This window comes from Seriola aureovittata, chromosome 5 (genome assembly GCF_021018895.1).
Source record: "Seriola aureovittata isolate HTS-2021-v1 ecotype China chromosome 5, ASM2101889v1, whole genome shotgun sequence".
In the NCBI taxonomy this organism is placed as follows: Eukaryota; Metazoa; Chordata; class Actinopteri; order Carangiformes; family Carangidae; genus Seriola; species Seriola aureovittata.
Genome location: NC_079368.1, coordinates 13952764 through 13978893, shown reverse-complemented (window position 1 = coordinate 13978893; position 26130 = coordinate 13952764). Strand labels below are relative to the sequence as shown.

The 26130-nt window shown below is 41.1% G+C and overlaps 2 protein-coding genes across 2 annotated transcripts; both read left to right on the top strand.

Annotated features, from left to right (window-relative positions):
- Positions 1-1001: 1001 nt before the first annotated feature.
- On the top strand, positions 1002-9374 carry erap2 (endoplasmic reticulum aminopeptidase 2). The gene is made up of 21 exons (XM_056376586.1): positions 1002-1136; positions 1815-2176; positions 2274-2460; positions 2569-2738; positions 2829-2967; positions 3064-3198; positions 3297-3417; positions 3537-3691; positions 3826-3939; positions 4035-4166; positions 4426-4557; positions 5440-5508; positions 5626-5801; positions 5927-6006; positions 6105-6288; positions 6442-6598; positions 6699-6883; positions 7007-7168; positions 7393-7533; positions 8397-8478; positions 8865-9374. Exons 2-21 carry the CDS (start codon positions 2019-2021, stop codon positions 9009-9011), a joined length of 2826 nt encoding a protein of 941 aa, XP_056232561.1. The 5' UTR covers positions 1002-1136; positions 1815-2018; the 3' UTR covers positions 9012-9374.
- Positions 9375-10015: 641 nt separating this feature from the next.
- lnpep (leucyl/cystinyl aminopeptidase) lies at positions 10016-25489 on the top strand. Its single transcript, XM_056376536.1, has 22 exons — positions 10016-10440; positions 12802-12896; positions 13666-13868; positions 14228-14339; positions 14516-14773; positions 14942-15132; positions 15303-15441; positions 16029-16163; positions 16299-16419; positions 16538-16689; positions 16772-16885; positions 16992-17123; positions 17287-17421; positions 18192-18352; positions 18438-18526; positions 19172-19355; positions 19720-19876; positions 20442-20623; positions 20873-21034; positions 22316-22456; positions 22578-22659; positions 22820-25489. Exons 1-22 carry the CDS (start codon positions 10413-10415, stop codon positions 22949-22951), a joined length of 3105 nt encoding a protein of 1034 aa, XP_056232511.1. The 5' UTR covers positions 10016-10412; the 3' UTR covers positions 22952-25489.
- The last annotated feature ends 641 nt before the right edge of the window (positions 25490-26130 follow it).

Below are 26130 nucleotides of genomic sequence, written 5' to 3'. Positions count from 1 at the left end.
AAATAATAATAATAATAACAATAAAGATACATTTAACCTTATTACTTGACAGCTAGAAACACAAACTGTAAAATTCCCCCTGTAAAGGCAGGCAATATTTTGTATGTATAAGGTTTTTACTGAACAATGCTGCAGCACTTTCTTGCTCATTGATCCAAAACATACACCAGGATCACGTTTCAGAGATTAAAAGCTCTTACCTGTCCATAAATAGATGATAGGAAGGTAAAACAGACCCCTGGATGGCTCAGTCATGTCTGCTTTAGTCGGAGGGGATTCTGTGATATTGTGTGAGTGTGTGTGTTTGTGCGCCTACTGTGTGTGTGAAATGGGGGCATGCCGTTTGGATTTGCCAGGAGCATTGCATTATGGGGGATCGACATGCCTCATTGTTGGCGACCTTATACTAACAATGCTACCCCCTCCTCTATGCCCCCACTCCGTCCCAACACGCAACTGAAACACACACTCTGAGAAGGAGAGAGAAAGGGAGACAGTGTGAGCTCCCGCACATGTGAAAGGTTATCTGTATTTATGAAGACAGGAGGAAACTGAGGACAGGACATTTATGTGGACGCTGGGAGGGACGAGTCATTTTGAACAACTGGAGACACACCTGCCCCCGGCTGTTAGATCTGAGGTGAGAAACTGATCATATCAACGCACCCAGAACATTAGACAACACTCTTGTAGGGTACACCTGCACACACACACACACACACACACACACACACACACACACACACACACACTGAGGAGAGAAACTGTTGTGAGGACAGCTGTCTTTTCATTGTAAATGCTCCAGTTTAGGTTTGATATTAACCACCTGACCTGATCACCTCAACCATTCTAGTTACACATTATACTAACATCAGCATCTGTATCCTCTAACATTAGCTGGAAAAGACATTACATAAGACATTATTTAACAAAGGCACCATGTGAAGCTACATTCTCTACATTATCTTCCTCTCTCTCTCAAACACACACACTCCCACAAGTACACACACACACACACACACACACACACACACACACACACACTCTGGCAGAGGCAGTGGGCGGGAGCTTAAAAGAGAAAGTGAAAGTCACCGGCAGGAACATGAAGGAAGGATGATGAGGCTGAAATGACTGAGGTAAAGCTTTCTGACATTTCTATTAAATATGAGCTATGCAGCCATCACACGACAAGCTTTATTTTACTAGCTGTAACGCAGTTAGTTACGTTTCTCAAATCATAGGTTGTTGTAACTAACAGCTTCCTCCTTTCAGTGTGGTAGAACAGGAACTGCTGCATGTGCTGCCTGATTTGAACTGCAGTTATGCTCCTGCAGCTGTTGTCACCTCACAGTTATAGCTGTGTCCTCACCTTGTTTCATCCGCATGGAAAATCATGTGGTCCGTCTGTCACATGTTTGAGTCTCCTTTAGCATGAGTTGTGTTGTGGCCTGACACATTAACAAATCTCAGTTCGCCAGAATGAACTGAGCATGTTGTCCAGAACCGTCTACTTCCTCTAAGTATCAAAGCTAGGATCCAGTCAAATGCGTAGCAGCCCGCTGTGCTGTGTGAGCAAAGGCCAGAAAATGAGAGTCTGATTCAGGGAAGTGAGTGAAAAGTCATTTCAGGAAGAAGTAAACTGTACTTTTATTTTTTGCCATAGTTTTTAAGTGAAGATCGTGACCATAGGATAAACCTGGCTGGAGGAAGCAAAGCATTATTATGCCGAGGGCAGAATAATAACGTTGTCTGAATGAATACTGTGCCTTTTAAGAGAATCTGTGTGTCCTTACTCCTGCACTAATGTCTTTCAGGTATAAGAAGAAGTCCTGAGAACCTGACTGACGTTTTTGCTCCAGCTTTATCAGTATCCAACACTCACATCAGGTGGTCCTTAGTCGCTCCCTGTGTTTGGGATGTGACCGAGTGATTTCAGTACTAGCTGTCAACCTGTCTCCCCATTTAGCCTTTTTTTTTTAAAATTTTTTAATCAGTGGTTGAAGGACATTTCCCCCACAATGGTCTTGTTAAGGCTGTTAGCGCTGTCTCTATTTCATGTGTGTCTAGTTGGGTGTCAGCCCAACAGTTCACAACAGGCGTCAAGCCCTCCAGGAGAACAATCTCCTTTGGGTACTGATAAACTGTCCTTCCCCTGGAGCCGTCTTCGCCTGCCAAGGTAGACTTTGCAATACGGGAAAAATGATGACAAAAATTGTTGGACCTCTGTTTTTGAGTCTCTGATTAAAAAAGCAACGCATATTTCTTTTCTGTAGGTACATCATTCCTCTTCACTACCGCCTCCTCCTGCACCCCAACCTCACCAGTCTCAGTTTCACTGGCTCAGTGCAGATCCAGATTGATGTCCAGAACAATACAAACTGGGTTGTATTACACAGCAAGGGTCTACAGATCTTCAATGCCACCATTCTGAACCAGAACCTCGCTCATCTGTCTGACCAGGTAGCTGTAAATACAGAGCTAGAGGTTGCTTATCCTTGATACTTGGATAGATTGGACGCAACTTCTCTCCATTTCTTATTAATTTGACATCTCATTTTCTCTTCGTAGGTTCTTCCAGTTCTTCATAACCCTCAGCATGAGCAGATTGGCATTTTCTCTCCCAGGGTGCTCAGCAGTGGGCAAAAGTACTTTCTGTATATTGAGTTTGGGGCAGAACTAGTAGAAGGCTTCTACGGCTTCTATAAGAGCACCTACAAAACCAGCACAGGAGAGACCAGGTAAGAGCGAATAGATTCTTACACATTCACATACTGATGTGTTACAGTTACAATAAAGTACAAAAGGTATCTGCTGATGTCTCCTTGCAGAATCTTGGCTTCAACTCACTTTGAGCCCACGAGTGCTCGGATGGCATTCCCTTGTTTTGATGAGCCAATCTTCAAAGCCAACTTCTCTTTGCGGATCAGGAGGAGCCAGGAATACATTTCTCTCTCCAACATGCCAATAGTGAGTGTTGCACATGTGCTATTTCCTACATCAACTATCATACATGATCAAATGTGTGTGATCAAATGGCTACAATTAGATATTTGTGTAATTCAGGTGAAGACAGTTGAAGTAAACAATGACCTGCTCGAGGACCGGTTTGCTGCGAGCGTGAAGATGAGCACATACCTTGTAGCGTTTGTCGTCTGTGATTTCAAATCGGTCACTGCAACAACATCCTCTGGAGTGCAGGTAAGGCCTCCAAAGCATTATTGGATTTTCTGAATTCCTTGGTTAAAATATTACTTTCTCTGTCATGTTATGTTTAATGTATTGTTATGCATCTATAGGTGTCCATCTATGCCGCCCCTGAGAAGTGGTCTCAGACCCACTATGCCCTGGAGGTTGCAGTCAAAATGCTGGACTTTTACGAGGAGTACTTCAACATCCGCTATCCTCTACCCAAACAAGGTAAAACCTTTTTTTTGTTCTAGTTCTGTAACTAAACCAATGAGCATTTCTTTATCTCCACATTTCTGTCATTTATCTTGTCACTTTCAGTTCTGTGACCTGAGTTTTCCCTCCCTCAGATCTGATTGCCATCCCAGACTTCCAGTCCGGTGCGATGGAGAACTGGGGTCTGACCACCTACAGAGAGACCAGCCTTCTCTTTGACCCCCTCACATCCTCTGTTTCCGATAAACTCTGGGTTACTATGGTGATTGGCCATGAGCTTGCCCATCAGGTGAGAGTGCCACAGCGTATAATGACACACAGGATTAAGTGTTTGTTGATCTACAGTAGTTCAGATGCTCATAAATCAATTCATTACATTCAACAGTCAACACAAAGCAGTAAAATTTTAAATCTTGTCTGCAGTGGTTTGGTAACTTGGTGACCATGGAGTGGTGGAATGATATCTGGCTGAATGAAGGATTTGCCAGATACATGGAGTACATTTCAGTGGAGGCCACCTACCCTGACCTCAAAGTGGTGTGTGATTTCATCTGAGACATCATTGAGTAATAGATTAATATTAATCATTAGGCCCAAGGATTATTAATGATGTTCTGTGCACAATCTTGCAGGAGGAATATCTACTGCACACCTGCTTTGCAGCAGTTGGTCATGATTCGCTCAACTCCTCTCGTCCAATGTCCAGTCCAGCAGAGAACCCCACTCAGATCAAAGAGATGTTTGACACAGTCTCCTATGACAAAGTATGCTTTCAGTCACACAGAGGGCTACACAACTGATAATGACATCATCAGGAATATATTATCTGTGAAAATGTAAAACCTGCAAAATCAGGGATAAATAAAACACATATGATGACTACATAACTATTGATGAACTACTAATTGATCTCTATATTAACACTGTAACAGAAAACGTTTCACAAATGGCTTTGAAACCAACCTATAGCATAGTCTGTTGTGGCTTACTGATTAAAATGACCCTTTCTCTCTCTCCCACCAGGGAGCATGTGTCCTGCACATGCTGCGACACTTTCTGACAGATGATGTGTTTCAGAGTGGGATAGTGCGATACCTCCGCAAATACAGCTTCAAAAATGCACGCAACCAGGACCTGTGGGACAGTCTAGCCAACGTAGGAACACAAATTACATTCAACATGCAAAACACAGTGTGGTCCTTTGTCATCTTGTAGAAGAAAAGTCAAGGGGCAGCCTAGAGGAACTGTATTTGAATTTGTCAAAAATAGATGCAGCAAAGTTTTTCTTTATGGGGGATACAATTATATGAATGGATGAGAGCTGTCTGATCTGAACTAAAAAATGAAATAGCATGAAGCTTGCGCTTGTTGAGATATGTTTTTTCTGTTTTTACAAATTACCTTCCCGTCTTTTTAACCGCTGTGGCATAAGACAAAGAACAGAAATCATACATTACATATTTTTCCAGCTGTTCTTTAAAATCTTTTTTTTTTTGTTTTAGCCCATATATTACACGTCAGCCATATTTTATGTTTCTGCTAGCTTTTTGATTCATGTTTCCCTCCTTCCAAACAGCTGTTGTTTTCCATTCCTTTCATTGTGGGGCAAAAATCAATTTGCTGAGACTTGAAAGTTGCTTAAAGTAGGTAATTAATCAAAGTGAAGATTATGTCTGTTTTCATTGCAGTTAAAGTTATGTTGTCTGTGCCTGGTAAAGCAGTTGTGAGAGCAGATTGATTTACAGTAAAAGGAATTCACTGCCTTGCCATGCATTGAAGACAAACCACTGCTGAAAATAAAAGCAGACATAGTGTTCACTATGATGGATTACCAATCTCAAACAAGTTTAAAGTCTTTAATTTTCTTACTGCTCTGAACTCACCTGGAATGAAATCCATGAAGGTAGAAAGATGACATTCAAAATCTAAAAGTCTTTTAGATTTTGAATGTCATCATTTTCAAATTCTATTAACCTGCATGACAGTTTCTTCATGCAGGTTAATAGAATTTGAAAAAGAATTGATTCTGTTTTTCAGACATGCTCAGAGGAGGACTTCATCTCAGGAAAACACTGTTACAGCAGTGGCCAGGCCACCAAGAATGCAGTGAGTAAACATTTAAACATAAACTCTTTAACCTCTCCTCATGAGTTGCCTATTATAAATGTCACACCATTTATAAGATTACGGCCACATGTGTTGATCTCCAGCTGTCTCCTACAGTACCTTTTTGCAGGGGAACATCTCGATCTGACAGCCATGATGAACACTTGGACTCTGCAGAAAGGTATTCCTCTGGTAACTGTAACAAGGAAGGGGCCTCGTCTGCTGCTTAGACAGGACAGGTTCCTGAGGACAGTCCTGCCTTCTGACCCTCTCTGGCCCACGTTGCAGAAAGGGTGAGCATGCACATGCACATCTACATGTATTCACAGCTGCATAACCATTGTCAGCAAGAATTTGATTTCAAGCAACTTTCAGTTTTAGTTTGTGTCTTTTAAGAATACTCTCTGCTCTTGTATAGTTTCCTTTGGCATATCCCTCTGACATACAAGACCGATGCATCAAGCACCATTCACAGACACCTGATGACAACACACACAGGTAAGAGGGAAGAGAGAAGATGCTAAATACAAGTCATACATATCTTAATTTTTCTTTGCAATTACATTGTTTTCTTTTGCCATTTATGTGCCATTTAGACAGTATCCACATAGGAGAGGAAATCAGCTGGGTGAAGGTAAACACTGACATGACTGGCTATTATGTGGTGCATTATGAGGATGATGGCTGGGATGAGATGACCAAACTGCTGAGGGAAAACCACACTGCTCTGAGCTACAAAGATAGGACTCACTTGATACACAACGCTTTTCAACTGGTCACGTAAGCATCTGTGAATGTGTTTGTGGGTCTGTGTATGAGAACGAGAGACACATTTTTTCTATATGTCTGTATTTTACACATAAACAAAACAGCTTTGATTATCCCACCAGAAATAGCACCCAACCTTTTAAATATTCTTGTATTTCTCTAAAGGGCAGGTCACCTGCCGATCAATAAAGCCTTAGACCTGATTGGTTATCTGCAATATGAGACACACACAGTGCCTCTCATCCAAGGACTGGGCTATCTGGAGGCCTTTTACCGGATGATTGAGAAAAGGAATGAGCCTGAGCTCACGCACAACCTGGGGGTAAGAAGACAAGAGGACACAGACTGTATGATATTTATATCAATGTCAGCATGAAATTGAGTTCATGTGAGACGCTGTTTCCCTGTGTGCTTTGGCGCAGATGTACATCCTGCGATTCTTCCGTGCTGTCATTGACCAGCAGACATGGAGTGACAGCGGCTCTGTATCAGAGCGACGGCTGAGGTCAGAGGTCATCTCTCTGGCTTGTCACCTGGATGACCCTCCCTGCCTGGAGCGGGCACATCAGAGCTTCAAAGACTGGCTTCAGTCCAATGGAACACTCAAGTTTGTCTAAATAACATTTTAACACACGTCATTATTAACAACAGTTGATACATTTCACATAAACAACTATGCTACACTGGACCATATCACTTGATATTTCATCTCTGCTTGTGTTTATTCCAGTTTACCCACTGATGTGGCAGAGACAGTGTATTCAGTTGGAGCACAGGATGACCATGGCTGGACCTCACTCTTACACACATACAACGTCTCCCTCTCTGCAGCACAAAAGTACAAAATCCTGTTTGCCTTGACCTGCAGCAGAGACACCAGCAAACTGGAGAGGTATATCTTCTTCATATTATATTTTTCCACACAGTTAATGTTGCCATCTTGTGGCAAACATGGGGTATGGTACTACAGTATTGCTGCTAACACATATTCTACTTTGTATTCTTGGTCAGTAGGCTAAACAACTTCAAATAAAGGCTTTTCAAGTGACAGATAATGTGTCACGAAGGCAGCATTTTTGTATTTTAGTCAGCAGCACGTGTGTGTTTGTGTTGCAGACTGCTGGAGCTGGGCCTGGAAGGGACGGTGATTCGATCACAGGATCTGTCTAGTCTCATCCTGATGGTGGCTAGGAACCCACGGGGACATCACCTTGCCTGGAGCTTTGTCGAAAAGAACTGGGACACACTGGTTAAGAAGTTAGTAAAACAAAATGGAGACACTGTGAATGAAATTGTAGTATCAGTCAAAACACGTAATGCTATGAAAAGACAGAATTCCTTACTATTACAATAATATCTTACCAAGTGAACAGCGATCAGCCACCACGTTAAAACCAGGTGACAGGTGAAGTTGATAACATTGATTATTTAATTACAGTGACACCTGTGAAGGGGTGGAGTACATTAGGTAGCAGGTGAACAGGTTTACCTGGAGAAAGATGCCACCAGGATGAACTATGGGAAGAAGGCAGTGTGATGTTTGGGGCAATGTTCAGCTGGGTATATATGGATCCTGGCATTCATTTGGATGCTTCTTTGACACATACCTACTTAAACATTGCTGCAGACCAAGTACAGGCCTCTTTCAGCAAGATTCCCCAGATATCAATCTGATCAAGCATCTTTGGGATGTGTAGGAAAAACAAGTCTGATCCATAGAGACCCCACCACCCCACCATCTTACAGGACTTTAAAGATCTGCTGCTAACGTCTTGGTGCCTAATACCACAGGACACCTTCAGAGGTCTTGTGGAGTCCATGACTCGACAGCTCAGGGCTGTTTTGATGGCACAAGGGGAACCTACACAATATTATAGGTGTATAAACTTTGTACAGTTTTGATACCACAAGCTGGTCTGTGAGTTTGATGAGAATACTCTGTGTAAACCAGTAAAACTTGACATTTTAGTGGCTTCTGTGCAGTGCAATAACAAGTTGAACAGGTTTGATTACACCAAAAGCAAAACAAGAGGAAGTTGATCCCACAACTATGAATGCAGATATGTTAAGATATACTTGTTTGTGACTGTCTTCTCTGTTGTCTTCCTGACCTGCTGCAGGTTCCAGTTGGGCTCATTTTGCATTCGAAACATCCTCATTGGCACCACAGGCCAGTTTTCTTCACCAGAGGAACTCGCTGAGGTAAATATACTCTTAAATCTTGAACTACAAGGTGACTTAGATATCTACCAGCATTGTCAATATCAGAAATATTGTTTCTATTGACAGTATTTTCGAAAGGTTGATGGGTATGTTTTGATTTTAATTCCTACACATAATCCAATGAAATATCAAATTAGTGATAAAATCAAAACACTGTAGTCTGAAAATGACTTTAAAATGGTAGTGTCTGAGAAACCTAACCTTCTTTGCCCCTCCATTTGCTCTGAGACACAAAGGGCTAATTACTGTTTGCAGCTGTAAAATATTTTGGTATTGACCTAAAAAGACATCTCTAAAAAAGCAAGTCATTTTTCAGGTGTGTCCCAGTTTGCATTTTTGTAAATGTATGTATGTTTGATTCCCAGGTGCGATTGTTCTTTGAGTCCATCAAAGAACAGACATCTCAGCTGAGAGCTACTCAGATTGCCCTGGACAACGTACAGAAAAATGTTCGGTGGATTCAGAGGAACCTAGAGACTCTGAGAAATTGGGTGAATGAGCAAATGAAGTGAAGGACAGCCGAAAGAGAGGTTGTGGTTGACAGATGCCATAGAATGGATATTTGATGGTGTTTTTTAATTTCTAAGTGTGTTTGTGACATCACTGGAGAGTTGACAGTTTTGTGTATAAAAAGCGTTTTGTAAATTTTGAGGGGACTAATTTGTTAAGAAAAAAATTTAAGTGGTAAAACTGGCAGCTGATCAGTAGCAGTCTGTTTGTGATGAATTGTGCGTGTACCATGAAGTGTGTGTGTGTGTGTGTGTGTGAGAGAGAGAGAGAGAGAGAGAGAGAGAGAGAGAGAGATCATTCCGATTTAACACAAATTCTCTGTAAATTGATTCTTCACCAAATACACAATAAAAGGGTTATCTGTACCATCTCTGTGTGTTAACTGACAAACATCCTTGTGTTTTTGTGTACATGTGTACAAGTCCAACCACTGTGTGTGTGCCTGTCTGTGCTTGTGTATGTGTATGTATGCTTGGTGTTAATCATATTAATTTAATTTAGGGTTAAGACATGATGTTAAGGTGTGGTAAGAACTATCATGGTTTCAGGGAATTAATTTGGAGCATTGCATTGCCCTCATAATTAGAGTGAAAGTATGTGCGAGTGTGTGTTTGGAAGTCGTCATGTTGACCGTTTGTTTGTGGATTCAGACTTGGTTTTGGGCTTAAGGTAAGACTTGTAAGTATAGGTTGAGGTTAGGGTGAGGGTTAAGGTTACGCATCTAACGGTCAGGGCTGACATCATAGACTGTTTAAAGGTTGAATGTATGTATAGCAATAGGATGTCCTCATAAGTAGTATAGTAAGTATAATAAAGAAATGTGTGTGTGCGTGTATGTGTGTGCGTGTGTACGTGTGTGTGTGTGTGTGTGTGTGTGTGTGTGTGTGTGTGTGTGTGTGTGTGTGTTGTGCTTGTGGCGCCCTGGCCCCGCCCTCGACAGTATCGTCCAATAGTGTGTGAGTATTGTAATTTGATGGGAGGTTGTCAACAACTGGTTGGGGAGGAAGGAAAGTGTCATTTGCTCGCTAGTTAGTTTGCCGAGCGTTTTGGAGTAAGATTTGTTTACATATTTCTATCGTAAGGTTTGACATTTTAGACAACTCTTGCCGTATTCACGTATTAGTTAAGCAAACAGCTATGGACGATAAAGTTAAGGAAACAAGCTAACGTTAGCTGAACGAATGTCTTTCAGTCAGTTAAAATTGTTGGAAGTTGGCTCGTGCCTAGCTAGCTACTACATAGCTAACGTTAGTACAGTGAGGACGGGCTGCCAGTTATTGTGAACGTCGGATAGCCTGCGGTGGGTCGTGGCTAGCCATAGAAACATCACGTCTGTCGAGTTGCTGTAAATGTGAGGAGGTCCCCTTGTTTTGGACGCGAGGGGCTCTTTGAGATATCCAGCCATGGATCCATTTGACAATAACAGTACAGGTAAGGAAGGAAGGTGGTAGGTACAGTAACAGCAAGCTAATAGCAGCAGGCCAGCTAAAAACTAACGGGATGTTAGCTGCAAGATGTCTGGGAGTGACATTCACCCGAGGACACATGTTTAGGGGGGTGGGTTTGACTTTTGACGAACCCAACGAAAACTACATTTGTGTTTTCCGATTAATTTGTTTCTTTCTCTCTTTATTGTTTTATTTATTTATTTATTTACAGTTGATGGATTCTCAGAAGCTGACTTAATCGCACTGTCAGTCTGTTGACAGTGCTGCAGAGACATGATAACATTTCTCTTCCCCTAAAAGCACAAAGCAGAATTTGTAAATGTTGTAATTTATTTACGTATCGTTTCGATTTTATTTGAACTGAACAAAGCCAGTAATACATTTCTAACAGCTTAAGCAATGGCTGTCTTGAGACTCCTGACAGAAACAAGTTGTCTGTTAGTTGTTTGTTAAAACCCAGCAGCCCTGTTTGCCCAGTTTAAACCTGTCGGATTGATAATAGCCATGTTTTGTTTGGTGTGGAGAGCTGATAAGTCATGCCCGCTCAGCTCAGGCTACCAGCAGCCAGCCGCTTTATAACCTCTGTTATGGTCCCATGGCGTCAGGGGCTTTATTGAAACAAACAAAAAGGCCAGTGCACACACTATAACAGCTCTCAGGGAAGCGTTTTGAGTGGATGTCATTTAATTTCAGTTTTGTCTCGATGACCAAATCACAGCAGTTTAACTTCCTGTTTTCTTGTTTGTGTTCTCTTTTGTGACTTAGTGGTGTTAGTAGAAGACCAAGCTCGCATTTCGAAATCACATTTTGATCAGATATTGATGAGAAAGCCTTAGCAGAAAATCCTTCCCACAAGTTTTTCATCATCATCTAAGCAACAGATAACAGTGCTCTGGCTCAGCACTCAGTGTCTACAATATGTAGTGAATTTGTTGCCTGTTCTTACCAGGTCTGAATCAGTGGACATACCTGGCAACTCAGACGCATATATTTAACTGTAGTTCTGTGACTCTAAGGTAGGCTGGATAATGTTTTCAGCTAACAGGAAGAGCACAGTCAGCAGATAACATGCCTGACTGCTTCATTTACATACAAACTTGACGAAAGTGCAGGAGTTGTTGGTTATTCACATTCGCCTGGCCTGTTTTCTAATTGTAGTCTAGATAAAAACCATTACATAAACTGCCTCTCCATTGTCATCTTGGTGGTATGAAATAAATATCAACATAACAATATCCCACAGCTGTTAAAAATAGATATGACAATCATTTAAGTTTGATACATTTTTTTTTTGGGGGGGGGGGGGGGGGGGTATTTTTTATTATATCCTCTTCTGAACATTACACATTACCTCCTACTTAGCTCCAAGCCTATTTTTAGACATTCATACCACAGCACTGAGGTCCAGACTGATACACAGTGGCAGTCCATACAGTCATATCAGAAACACTGTACAGAACTGACAAAGAGCTAAATTCCCCTCTCACATTTCTGGGCTCTTGTCTTCCTTTTGGGGAGTTAAAGCTCACTTTGTTTGGTGTCATTGTGTTTGTGTGAACAACATGCATTCAGTAGGTGTTTACTGTCTCTCGGTTCTTTCCACTTAAAACCATCACCAACTGAGACTGAAAAAGCATTGTCCTTAGCCTATAACAGCATGAATGGAACGTGAGACAAAATGGGAGACATGCACAGCGTAGCAGTTTGCTACTTCTATTATTATTAGATTAGGAAGTTGAAAATGCTTCTGATTGTTTCAAAATTACTACAGCAGCCAGAAAATCACATGGACATTTTGTAAGAGGTGACTCTTCTTAAGATGCAGGTTAGTTGTGGGAATGCAGGCTTTAAACTGCAGTAGTACATGACATGGTGAGATGATGAATATTTGTTATATTTGCTTTTTCCTAGTTTTGAAGCCATTTCCTCAAATGTTTAACACTGTTATTAATGAACGCACTATGAAAGAAATAGGAGAGTTGTCTTAACAGACTTTGTAAAGTAAAGTGCTTTGTGAAATGCTTCAGAGTAGCTGCCTCTCCAGCCTGATGAACCCATTCTATGTAGGTCAAAGTACCAGGAAAGACTTACTAACAGGAAACTGAAGAAACTCAGTGCTTTGTTAAATGTGGTTTCATGTTACCTGCACATTCAGTGACATTACCAAACCTTTGTGTTGAATAGTGGCTTGCTTCCACTGCTCTCTTTGGAAAACTCCAAAAACACAGCACATACGGTATACTTACATACCATGGGTGTATCAATGTAAATGATCTTCTCACACCTCTCTCATTTCCCCTTTTGTCAGTCCTCTGTCTGATTTCTCTTCCTCTGTGTGTTGTAGAGCGAGCCAACCTACCAAGGAACATGATTGAGAACAGCATGTTTGAAGAAGAGCCTGATGTCGTAGATTTGGCGAAAGACTCCACTGCATTTCCGGTATATCTATATCATCTTATGCCAAGCTATGCATTCCTTCACTTCAACGAATGCCTGGCTCAGTGAATGTCTTAGAAGACATATTTGCACCACTCCACCCATTTCTCACATGTGCTTTCATTTGTAAATCTATAACTCTTAACAGATTGGCTATTAGCAATATAAATAAGGATCACTTGTGGGTAGCCAGTGATGCTTATTTGCAAACTTTCAGTTCAGCATATACAGTGCTCCTCTTGTACTTATATTCTACCTATATATAATCAGCATTGTGTGAATTACTTCTAGCAACAAGGAACTTAATTTTAGCGTGATGAAGATGCTGTATCTTCACAATGTAAATTGTAAATTTGATCTTATCTTTACAATGAATTCTTCCTCCATGTCAATTTCTGTTGATATAAACATTCTTAATCATAACGCCACCCAACAAACCCTCCTTTAAATATCATCCCCCTTTACATCCCTAATGTCCAAGATTGTTATTTTGCCACAACCACATTTCTAATTTGAAAAAAATGCTAAAAATGCTTTCCTGTCATTATGATTTAACTTGTCATCTGTGGCCTGTTGTTAGACCCTTCTCTGTCCTGATTACTTCCCATTATTCCCCTCTCTGCCCCCAATCTGCTCACCGCCTCCACATATGACATCTTACCCTGTGCTAATTAATTTACCTGGGAGTGCAATCCAGTTATTAACATTACATGGGAAACACTGCACAGCTTAACTGGAGAATAACAGATTGTACTTTGCATGCTCTCTGCAGACATTTCCTGCTCTTGACCCAGATGAGGTGGTGTTTGAGCCCCGTAGCTCACGGCTGCTTGTGCGAGGCCTGGGAGAGAATGACATGGACGAGGATGAGGAGGACTGTGAGTCTTCAGCCCGTCTGTTGGGCATGTCCTTCATGAACCGTAGCTCTGCTCACAGATCCAACTCTTCCCCATACACCAGACAGGCTCCACCAAGGTAATGCACTGAAAAGGTCATCATTTGGAATAATGCGCAATATCTTGGCATAAAAAGATTCTCAGTTATCAGCCCAGTTCTCAGTTTGTATGATCATTCTGAAAAGATCAGGCTGTCAAAATGATAGACATTAAAACTTTTCTGCAGCTTAATGTCAGTTTATCTTGTTGGCTGTTTATATGACAGTTTATTCCCTGCTCAAGTCTTAGAAAATTTATACAGGTGTCATTTTCTACATTATGCAGATCCAGTAAACCGCCAAAGCATGTACAAGTTAATGTACATTGGAATGCTGCTACCTTTCATTCTTTATGTAGAAGCATTCAAAGTAAGTGATGTTAAACTCTTCCTGGTTTCAGGTCATGTTCACGACCCTCGGCCCGTACCATGGTTGTATGTGTGTTATTCCTGGTGATAGTGGCGTCTATGACCATGGTACTGTACTTCTTACCTGGATGCACCTTTACCAAGGTAAGAAAAATATTCACTAGTTCTGTTTAGGTAGGTTTTGCAATAACATTAATCACTGTTTCTATACATTAAGTCAATATCTCTGTCAGACTATTTCCCTCTTTATTTCTCTGTTGCTCTATACTCAATCACACACCTATTTCCTTGGCTCAACCCAACCCTCCATCCTTCTGCAGACAGGTTGTCGTAAGCCAAACAAGACCATTCCCGTAGAGACAGTCTACCCTCTGTCCACAAATGGCGAACTGTTTCCATGGGCTCAGCTCCGGCTGCCTCACAGCATACGTCCTCTCAGCTATGACCTCACCCTGGCACCTGACCTCGACAACATGACCTTCACTGGCTCCACTGTTATTTCCATGTCTGTGCTTCATAACACCAAGCGGATTGTCCTGCATGGTGCTAATCTCAACATTACCAAAGCTACCTTTAAGGTGGGATTGGGAGAGGGGGTTTGTGACAGAGTTTAGATATTTTAGATGTCATTCTCTAATGTGAAAAGTCTTCCTGACTAGTTGAACAGAACTGCATTCAATGATTTAATTTCTGCCTGAACAGCTTTTGTCTGCTAGTTGTTAACTGATAATTTCTCCCTCTTCCAGCTGGGTGATGGAGAGGCCAGTGATGTAACTGTACTGGAGTACAAACCCAGACAGCAGATAGCTGTTAAATTCTCAGAGGAGCTGAAGGCAGGCCAGTACTGTGTTTTGACCCTGGATTACTCTGCCAACCTCTCACACACCTATGATGGTTTCTACAACAGCTCCTACACTGATAAAGATGGAAACAAAAGGTAGACTTGACTAATTATCTGTGCTGTAAGTACTTCACAGTGGCTGAAAGATGAACTGCAGTAACAAATAACAGTTAGAAATGTAAATTGGAGGTAGCTTTATTGTTTTACATGCATTTAACAAAATTTTGTTTTCAGTATTATCATGCTCCTCTCCCTCTTGTCCCCAGAGTCCTAGCTGCAACCCAGTTTGAACCACTGTCAGCCAGGAAGGCCTTCCCTTGCTTTGATGAACCAGCTTTCAAAGCCACCTTCCTGATTAAAATCAACAGGAAACAAAACTATATGACCCTTTCCAACATGCCAAAGGTACTGTAACATTACTTATGATCTGTTCATTTCACAGAATGAAGCCAAGTGTTGAAAAATCTTGTTTGCTAAATGGCTTCTTCAATGTATTTGTTTGGTTGACATAATTTTTTCTACTCTAGCATTTACAGAATATTTGATATAAGGGCTGCCAGTATTTGACAGTTGAAACTAAAAACACTAACATAAAACAGACCCCAATTTTTAATTACATTTGGTTTCAATAGTGGGACACATTTAATTTTCAGTACAGGTTAAACTGTTAAAGAAAACCATTTTTAAAAATACTTTTCATGTAGTAAGTAAAAAACAGAGTGTACCAGTGTCTGTGCTCAGCATTACTAGGTTAGCACAGATGTTTAATGTTTACAGGCTTAATGTGTTACTAGCATTTTGTTAATAACACATAGTCAACTGCAGCTCATCAGAAATGTCATGTTTGTCACCTAGCTAGCCACAATTTTCAGAACAACATTATGTGAAGTCACTCACTCTATATTCTGCCCTGTATTGAGGGACCGGTGACTCATTCCTGTGACCACAGTGACTTGTTGGTTGTCATCTTGTCCTTATGCTGTGTGTTTCAGGCTAAATCCACACCACTTACTGGTGGCCTCATGCAAGATGAGTTTGAAAAAACCAGTGTCAACATGAGCACCTACTTGGTGGCCTTCGTTGTTGCTAATTTCACCCCGGTCAGCAAAAATGTCTCAAAAACTCAGGTAGGTATGACAGTGATATAACTTGTTTTTCCTTTTAATTCAGGTTGTACACCCTCTAATCTTTGTTTACTTAAGTTTGTGTTGTTGCTGATAAACTGTCTGGATGTATGTGATAGTTATGTCTGCTTGTTTTAGGTATCTGTGTACTCTGTGCCAGAGAAGAAGGAGCACACTGAGTACGCTATGGACACTGCCTCCAAACTCCTGGAGTTCTACAATAACTTCTTTGAAATAGACTACCCCCTCAAAAAACTAGGTGAGGGCACACGGACATTTCATGCAATGTGTACAGTATACACACTATTTATCCCCCACTGATTATTACTTTTCTTCACTCTTTACACACCCGAATATGCTCCCTTTTCTTTTGTCAGACTTGGTAGCCATCCCAGACTTCCTGGCAGGAGCCATGGAGAACTGGGGACTCATCACTTTCAGAGAGACCAGCCTACTGGTGGGCAAACAGTCCTCTCCTCTGGAGAAACAAGTAGTTGCCTCGGTCATAGCGCATGAGCTCGCTCATCAGGTAGGTTTGTCTCCTTTTGTCTTTGTGTAGCAGAGGCCATGAAGATTATCCAAGTTGTAATCTTTCTGTGATTGTGTTGCAGTGGTTTGGAAACTTGGTAACTATGAGCTGGTGGAATGACCTGTGGCTCAATGAAGGCTTTGCCACTTACATGCAGTACATGTCGCTACAGATAGTGTTGCCCAAGCTGGACATTGTAAGCTCTCACATCTGGATCATGAATTCATTCTCACATACTTGAAGAAGATTAAGTTGTGTGCCTCACTGTGTGCCTGTGCAGTAAGTCCTGTGTTTGTTTGCAGGGTAATTTGTTCCTGGCGGTGCGATTCAGAGCCTTGGACAAAGATGCACTAAACTCCTCCCATGCAGTGTCGACCGACGTTAATACGGCGGAACAGGTGGAAGAGATGTTTGACTCCGTCTCCTATGAAAAGGTACACTTTTATATACAATATGTAAGTAGATAAGTTTTCATTAAGTCACTGAACTTCCGCAACCAGCAGAGACATTTCTTGACTGGACCTCACACTTGGTTAAAACTGTAGCACTCTGTTTTGTGTCTGATAACAGATGCTTTGTGCCTCTCTGTCCTACCAGGGTGCATCCATTCTTCTGATGCTGAATGCCTCTCTGCCAGGAGATCAGCAGTTCAGAAAAGGTATCATTCAATACCTAAAACAGTTCAGTGGATTTAACACAGACACCAACGACCTCTGGAACAGCCTTACACAGGTGTGTCTGTGTGTGTCTGTGTCTGTGTCTGTGTGTCTATGTGCCCTTTTGTTTTTTGGTGCAATTTTCATTGATTATATTGGATACTACACATCAGCAGTTTATCTCTTTGGCTACTACCCTTACGTCCCCTCTGCAGTCTGTCAGCCAACCATCTGGCTAAAGTTTATTTTCCCTGACATCAGCTGCTTTTAGCGTGTGTTATTGTCATCACATAATCACACCTGATCAGTGTCACAGGAGCTACATTATTGACATAAAAGGCAGAAAATGACTTGTGATTATAGTTGATAATGTTATAATGTTGTATGGAAGTCAGAGGACAGGATACTTTAGATACAGACATTACATTGGATAATTACTGTCAAAAGGGCTTGCACCAAGTGCCCTTAGTTTAATGGCAGTCTGCCATCTCATTACTTGCCCCTGCTGCTTCTGTTGAAGCTTTAGTTGCACCTGCCTAGTCTTGCATGAGTCATTAGGAGGTATGCCACGATACTACCAGTCCTAAATGTCTGTTAGTATTAAAAAGTTAATTAAATGGCAAAACAAGAATAGTGGATTTTGAGCGTGTTGAGGCTTGGCTTATTTAGTTAAAGGACATGGTTTAGATGGAATCTCTGAGTTGTGTGAACTTTTTGTGGATATCCCATTTATCTATTTGCCATTTAACTCTCAGACCTCTCCCACAATTATCTTCATATATACAGAAAAGACAATGAAAATGGTGTTTGCCTGCACAGACTCTGGATTTCTCTTCCTGTCCTCAGGTCGAGGTCTCAACGCAGCACCAGAATGTGTCAGAGATGATGAGCTCATGGACATCACAGAAAGGCTTCCCATTGGTCACTGTGAGCCGCAAGGGAAGTCAGTTGACCCTCACACAGGAGCACTTCCTCCTCACATCTGACAATGCCACGCATACTTCCAGGTGGGTTACATTACCACACACGCAGACACACGCACAGATCATAGAAACACGCCATAACCATAACTGCATTGTGCACTCTCTTCAGCCTGTGGAATGTTCCAGTGACGTACGTAAACGACAGCTGTAGTTTGGCCCCTGAGTGCAGACAGGTGTTCACTCTGAAGAACAAGACAGGTAAAACACCAAGTTTTAATCTTCTATCTTGAACGAAGAGTAAGATATTTTAATCTACACAGCCCTGGCTCTGTAAATGGGAAATAAACAAAGTGACTCACACCAAGCAGCACAGCACTATTCCAGCCAATCAGCAACAGGGGGCATTTGTGCCTGTGCACAGGAGAATGGAAAGAAACGGAGAAAAGGGGAGATGGGTGATATTCCACCGGCACATATCGTTTCCTATCAGCAGAAATGTTTAAGTCTTTCTCTGTTCTGCAGTTGGGATATGTGCGATGCTTTTGACAGTAAAGTAATTTTTAATTCTGATTCTGACTCTGGGCTAACATAACCTTTGTTAGCCTAGCCAGTAGCCACAGTGGCCAGTCTGACTAATCAATAACATGAATTTACAGCCAACGAACCAACTAACGTGTATTACTTTTATATAATTTCACCAATGTGTCCGTGCTTTAGCAGTTCTGAAGAAGCACTGAAGGGAGGGGTGTATTTGTTTTGCTATTGAGTTCAAATATTAAAAGTCTTCTCCTGCACTGCTTACTCTACCTTTAAGCCTCAGAATCCTTGGTGCATTGTCAAAAGATACATTTGTGTGTGTGTGTGTGTGTGTGTGTGTGTGTGTGTGTTTGTGTGTGTTTTTAGGTACTCTAAAGCTGCCAGAAAGTGTGAAGTGGCTGAAGTTGAACTACAGAAACACAGGTTTCTACATCGTCCACTATGGAAATGAGGGCTGGGATGCTCTCATAGAGGCTTTGTCCAAAAATGTCAGTGTTCTTACACATGAGGACCGTGCCTCTCTCATACACAACATCTTTGCTCTCTCCAGGTATGAGAGAAAATCTAAAGAGTCTTTTTATACCTCCGCGCTGGCTGCAGCCTGGCCGGAGGCATTATGTTTTCAAGTTGTCTGTCCATCTGTCCCATTCTCGTTAACACGATACCTTGGGAATGCCTTTAGAGAATCTCTTGAAATTTGGCACAAACATTCACTTAGACTCAAGGATGACCTGATTAGAATTTGGTGATCAAAGGTCAAATCACAAAATTTTACACAAATATCTAATTGCATAAAATGATGAAGTGAGGACCTTATATAACTAAAAAACACAAGTGGAGGAGTATTTTCTAATTCTTGCATTTCACTCTCCTTTCACACACTTCTTCCGGTCACTTTCCTGCATTGTCACCAGACTGGGACGTGTATCCTTCAATCAGGTCCTCAGACTGTTGAACTACATGTCCAATGAAACAGAGACTTCTCCTGTGACAGAGGCCTTGCTACAGCTCAATCGTATCTACATGCTGCTAGACAAAAGACAGGAGCATGTTCTTGTGGCCCGCATGAAGGTACTATATACACACACACACACACACACACACACACACACACACACACACACACACACACACACACACACACAGTCTGGTGCTGGTTGGACAAAATGAAACTAGAGGATCTGCCGTTTGTAATTGTGGCTTAACAGTGACAACATCACTCCTGTAAATGACTGCGGAAGGAACAGATACCTGCTACCTTCAAATGGCTGTAAAGACGCTCACCACAGTAGAGGCCATTAGTGTAGACTACTTATGTTATGGATTACAGAGCTGATAACAATCATTCATTCTATATTCTGTCTAGGTGGCATTATTACCAGTCAAATATAAAACTTTTTTGTCAGCTGGTTGAAAAATGGAAAATTAAAGTGGTAAGATGAGCAAAACATAATAAATTGTGATGAAAATACTGTGGAACAAAGGTGTTCCAAGTAGTTGACCTGCTCTGAGCAGGTGGGCACAGGACAGTGCGAAACACACTCCTTGGAGATAGAGCCCATTACATGAGTTTAGTGTTTGTGTTCTAATGTTAATTTTGTTAATCTGTTTTTTTTTTTTTTCTTGCATGTAACAGAATTATATTACGCATCATTTTGGTTCTCTGATGGAAAATCAAACATGGGAAGAGGAAGAGAGTGTGTCTAAACAGGAGCTGCGCTCAGCCCTGCTGGAGATGGCCTGCAGTCTGAATGCAGTAAATTGTACTCAAAAAGCCAAAGCCCTGTTCAAACAGTATGAGTCCAATAGCACTTTACGGTATGTAAAGCACACAAGAAACTTTCATTTTTCTTATCCTGGTCATGCTAGCAACAGGGTGAGCAGTGTAGGGCACACATCTTTTCTTTTTAGAGATAGAAATTACCTTTAGTAGGGGTGGAGGCGGCTGTAACTTGATTGAATGGGTAACTGGAATTTGAGCTGGTGGAAGAAAACTGAAATTTTAAGCAGTTGTAAAATATGTAAATTATGTTTACATATTTATTCCTTCTATATGTATTTCCATAGGATACCAGGCGATCTGCAGCGAGTTGTATTCACTGTGGCTGCTCAGTCAGATGAAGGTTGGGAGTCTTTGCTCAAAATGTACGGACATAACACTTATGATGCAGAGAAGCGAAAAATGCTACAAGGCCTAGCATCCACTCAGGACACACGTCGTTTAGTATGGTAAGTGTTTGTATGTCTGTGTGTGTGTGTGTGTGTGTGTGTGTGTGTGTGTGTGTGTGTGTGTGTGTGTGTGTGTGTGTGTGTGTGTGTCTGGACAGAATCAAGCAGCAACATCCTTTCTTCATTCATTCATGATTTGTTGAACACACACACTTAACAAGTCAGTTTCATTTGGACCCATCAGGGCAGCAATGTTTTAAATGTTAATGCATGTTGTTTGCTGTCAGTTCATTCAAGTCCACTCCACCTGCTTTGGTTTGTACTTACAGTGGATGAAACAGGCTGCTTACTAATGCAAGTTCACAAAACTGTGCATCAAAATCCTATCAATCCATCCTGAAAGAAATTTCATAGAAAATTCAATGTAAAAAAAAACCAAAAAAAAAAACTTGACCACACCATCCTGAGGATTCCCACCTAGGCCAGGGTTTGATATAATATTGTTGCTTCATATACTTCAGTGTCACCCTCATCACCATATTATATATCGTCATATATTGTACATTACCCAGATGATACTTGATTTTTGAGGCTAATCTTAAAATGGACTCCTTGGTTTTTTGTTTAGGTTTGTTTGTGTCCAAGTTACTGAATGAATGGGACAGTTTACAATGGAAAATGCAACTTGTCAGTGCTCTCAGTGGTCACAAATCAACCTCAGTATTTCTGTACTGCAATTACTTGTAAGTTATTCTCTGAATTATACACAGATACAGATATCAGCTGATATATTGGCATGGCCAGGTCATTGCTCAACTTTGAGTTAGTGTCCAGTTATATAGATTCTATGACATTCTCATCCAGAGTGACTTTCAGTGTGTGCAAAGAATGAAATGCATTTTCAGCTCACTCTGCTTGTGCGTAACAGGCAGAATAAATGCACGTTGTGTACTCGCCTATCTTGGTGCATATTACTATCTTGATAATGAGCCCTTGGAATAACAGTGAAATACTGCGATATTCAGACCAGGTTTTTGTTGGTCAATCGCACAATTGCTGTCCACCTCAAGATAGCAATGCGTGCCAACAATGCGCTTGACCACACCTCATTTTAAGACCAACACGCCAATGACCACAAGTGTATTTGCTCTTTAAACAATGTGGGTGCTGGACCGGAAAATCACACCTGTGTCTGAAACTAGCAAAGACACTTGCATTTTGCTTTGCACTGGGTGTAATAGAGGAGTGTACAGAAGTGATGATAATGAGGTTGAGGGTATTGTCAGTGCTGTTTATGCACTTAAGAGCATTTGAACAGAGCACTTATTTCGGTCTGTCTAGGATTCTAAAGGCAGGTCTAAACGGGGATATCATCCAGACACAGGAGTTGCCTTTGGTCATCAGCACTGTGTGTAATGGCTTCGCTGGCTACTTGTTTGCCTGGGATTTTGTACAAGAGAACTGGGACCGACTCATAGAGAAGTAAGTGGTTTGTGTCTGCTTCATACATGTTGTCATTGAGAATACATTTAAGGATTAGTTCACATAAAGATGAAAAAATTAAATGACATCAGTATTGATTTACAATTGTTTTTTGCTATAGATTCCCTGTGGGCTCCTTTGCAATCCAGACAATCATTAAGTCTGCCACCTCCCAGTTCTCCACACAGGCCCACCTTGATCAAGTATGTTTTTTTTCTTCTAATAGAATATGTATTTGAGGCTCTGTTCACTTGTTTATGGTGAGACATTAACTGTTTGCCAAATGGTCTTTATTGTTTTACTAGATGTCAAGTCTGATCTAGCAAACATCTCACTGTGTGTGTGTGTTTGTGTGTTGTGAAGGTACAGGGTTTCTTCTCCGGTCTGAAGGAGCGTGGCTCTCAGATGAGGAGCGTGCAGGAAGCTTTGGAAACCATCAGGTTGAATCAGCGCTGGATGAACAACAATCTGTCTACACTCCGAAAATGGCTCTAATACAGGCACTCCATCCGGTCTCGGCCCCACTAACAGGCAACTGGGGCATGTCGTCAAGACAACAGCAGTGTTTGCACTATTGTAGGACTGTGTCTCCTAACTCCCTTTATCCAGGCCAGAGTATTAAACAAAGCCAGAGGTTGTCCTCTACCTGGGTGGACAAGGTGTTTGATTTTCTGAGATTGGTCCTGTAAGTTGTATTTGCTAGCTCAGGGTGGCTCTGATTGTGTGTCTGACAGGGAGTTGTCAGATGCAAACACACACTCCTCACACTTTATGCTGTCGACCAAACCTCTCCTCTGCAGCTCTCATATAAACCTCATGCCTGAGCAGACAATCATGCTTCCCCCACCCTTCTTTCGCTCAGCTTGCTCTCAGGCATGTAACTGTACGAGCTGTATAATGGCCACTTCAATAAGACTAAGTATGAAGAATGTCACTGTTTATGTGTCAGTCCTGGACTTTCTCTCAACTGTCGGATAAATGTAGATGCAGTTGTCAGGGATTCCTCAGCGATGAGAAGTTGACATTACAGTACTTGAGAGATGTTAGTATTCTTAGAATTAAGCTAACCTCGTATCTCTGTGTCATGAAAATCTGTGTAGAAATGATAGCCGCGCGTCAATCTTTACTGTAATTATTCATATAACTTGAAGCATTTACTATATTAGTCATGGTTTGGCTAGAAGATTGGTTGATTGTGCGATAGCTTGAAGTACCAATCTTGTGTCAGCATCACTTGAATGTACTGAAAAACCTTCCCACTGTGTACAGTAGATGGCGTAGTGCACAGCAGTGCAGGTTTAAATCAACCAATGTGTCTTAGGTGAGAGCAGGCAGTGCACACTGGAGCCAAATGTCGTTAGTTCTTTCTTTCTTTCTTTCTTTCTCTCTCTCTTTCTTTCTTTCTCTCTCTTTCTTTCTCTCTTCAGTCATAAGCCCAATTTAGCTCTAATCAAAAAGTTTTATTTCCATTGCTTTTTTGCGTGCAGTGCAGTCACTGTACACGCTCATGCTTTAACCCTGTTTGCTTGTAAACTTGTAATTATAATGTAAATATGCTCAATCCTACAACCTTTTTCCCTGCGATTTTGGATGTACTGTTTTAAACATCATGACTTTTAACATTTAAAGATTTGCTTTCTGTTGTGTGTGTATATATAGTGTAAAGGGGAAATGTATACAGAGAATTGATCAAGAGTCTTGGTCAAATACTTTTTATCGTATTTCCTGATTTAGACCACCACAAGGAGGTCCTTAGCTGATGAATGTTTGTGTTTTAAGGGCTAATGTGCATATTGAAGATACAAAGTGTATAGAAGAACATTTCTATTGGGCATGATTAATCTGCCCAATAAGATGTTACTCATCAGCCAAAAAAAAATACAGAAGGTTTAAAGTTACTCCAACGTTTAGCCAGCTGCGTAGCCTAGCTATTTATTGAGAGAGTGTCTTTACATAGTTCCCCAAGTTTTGCTCCAAGATGTTATTTAAATACAGCTATACCCATCCTGAGCTTTATTTAAAGTGATAGTTATTCACTTCATCACTGAAATTCAGGATAACCGACCTCCAATAGATCAACTGATTTTTCTTTAGAAATCCTGGTTATCTTCATCAGGCTTGTATCTGTTGTTTTTCGTTGTCATATTGTTGTTTAAAGTCTTTTTGTGTCATTTATGTAAAAACTGTGCTTGCAGGAATTTTCAAGTTCAGAAATACAAGAATACAAACACCAGTAATGATACCTCTGTGTGCATAGGTGGGAAACAGGTGTGGGATGATGTGTTAATCTTTGCACTAGTGACTCCTATTGGTCAATTGAGGTGTTTGCACAATATCAGGGTCTGCTAAGCTAACCGCAGGACAGGTTGGGTTTTGATGAAACTGAAAAAAGAAAAGACACACAGAGTGACACAACGGGTACTTGACGAGGCACCCGTGTGTTTACTTCCTCCCCAGGTTAACAGTGGGCAGGGAGCAGTATGAGGAATCACACTGCAGACAATTGAAAAACTCCTGACGAGTAACTCAGACTTACAGGATCTTATTGTGGTTTAAATTTGTATCCACAGTATTTCCATTGACTTACTCCATGCAGCCCATCGTAGTTTCTCAGACTGTGATAATGTGTGGCATTTAAGAATAAATGCACATATAATAATACTTTTATATCCTGGCTAATCGGAACAGTATTATCACTCCAGACACTTTTCCCACTGCCAGGAATCACTTCAGTTCAACTTTGTCATCAGGATGGCACACTGATTTCCCACCTTACTTAGCATGCACTTAGCATGGACCAGTCAGATGGCGTAGGGTCTCAGATACAGGTGTTTTTGATGTCATTCTTGCTCTTATCAGGTACGGGGTTCAATCAAAGGTATTGAATCAGTGATAAGAGAATTGTATGGGGTACCAGATGTGCTATAAAGCCCATCAGATTGTGTTCACTGGGGTGAAATGCTGCAGACGCTTTTAATAACTGTGTTGCTCTTCATGTGAACAAAATATAAATAAAGTTGTTTTCTGAAAGTATTTGATTTTCCTTTTTATGGCTCTACACTCAGCAGCCCACCAGACCTTCCCACATTGTTGACCTTAATTCAAAATAGACTTGCATTGGTTTTCTGTCACTGATTGACAACGAAATTGCTTATTGGCTTTTTGAATTATTTTGAAGTTGTTTGCTGAAACAAAACTTTTTGAGTGGTGATGGTTCAAATCAACTTAAGCTGCATTCAAATTCTGTTTAGTTACGCTAGTTTTGAAAAGATTGATTTGTTTGGTTTGTGGTTTTGAGTCAGGGACAGGGACTGATTTGAGGAAGGATTTAAAACAACTTCTGGGAGTTTAGTTAAAGCAGATAAGCTTACTTAATGCAACATGGAAAATACACATTACTGCTGTTCTTAAAGCTAAGCCACCTAATAAAATGAGTTGACACGTGAGAAGAACATTAATCCTATCTGGAAGAACAACAGTCCCAGGACAAGCCAGATGCAAAAAACAAAGGCAGGAACAGCCTTGAGTTTATAAAGAAGTGTGTAAAAAAACCAACTCTTTATGACATAACACTAGAACAAAACGCTGTGTGGTAGAAACTGGACGCTGGTGTGCTTATATCAATAAAATGTGCCAAATGCAGGGAGATTATTTAGATCAATGTGCTTACAAGA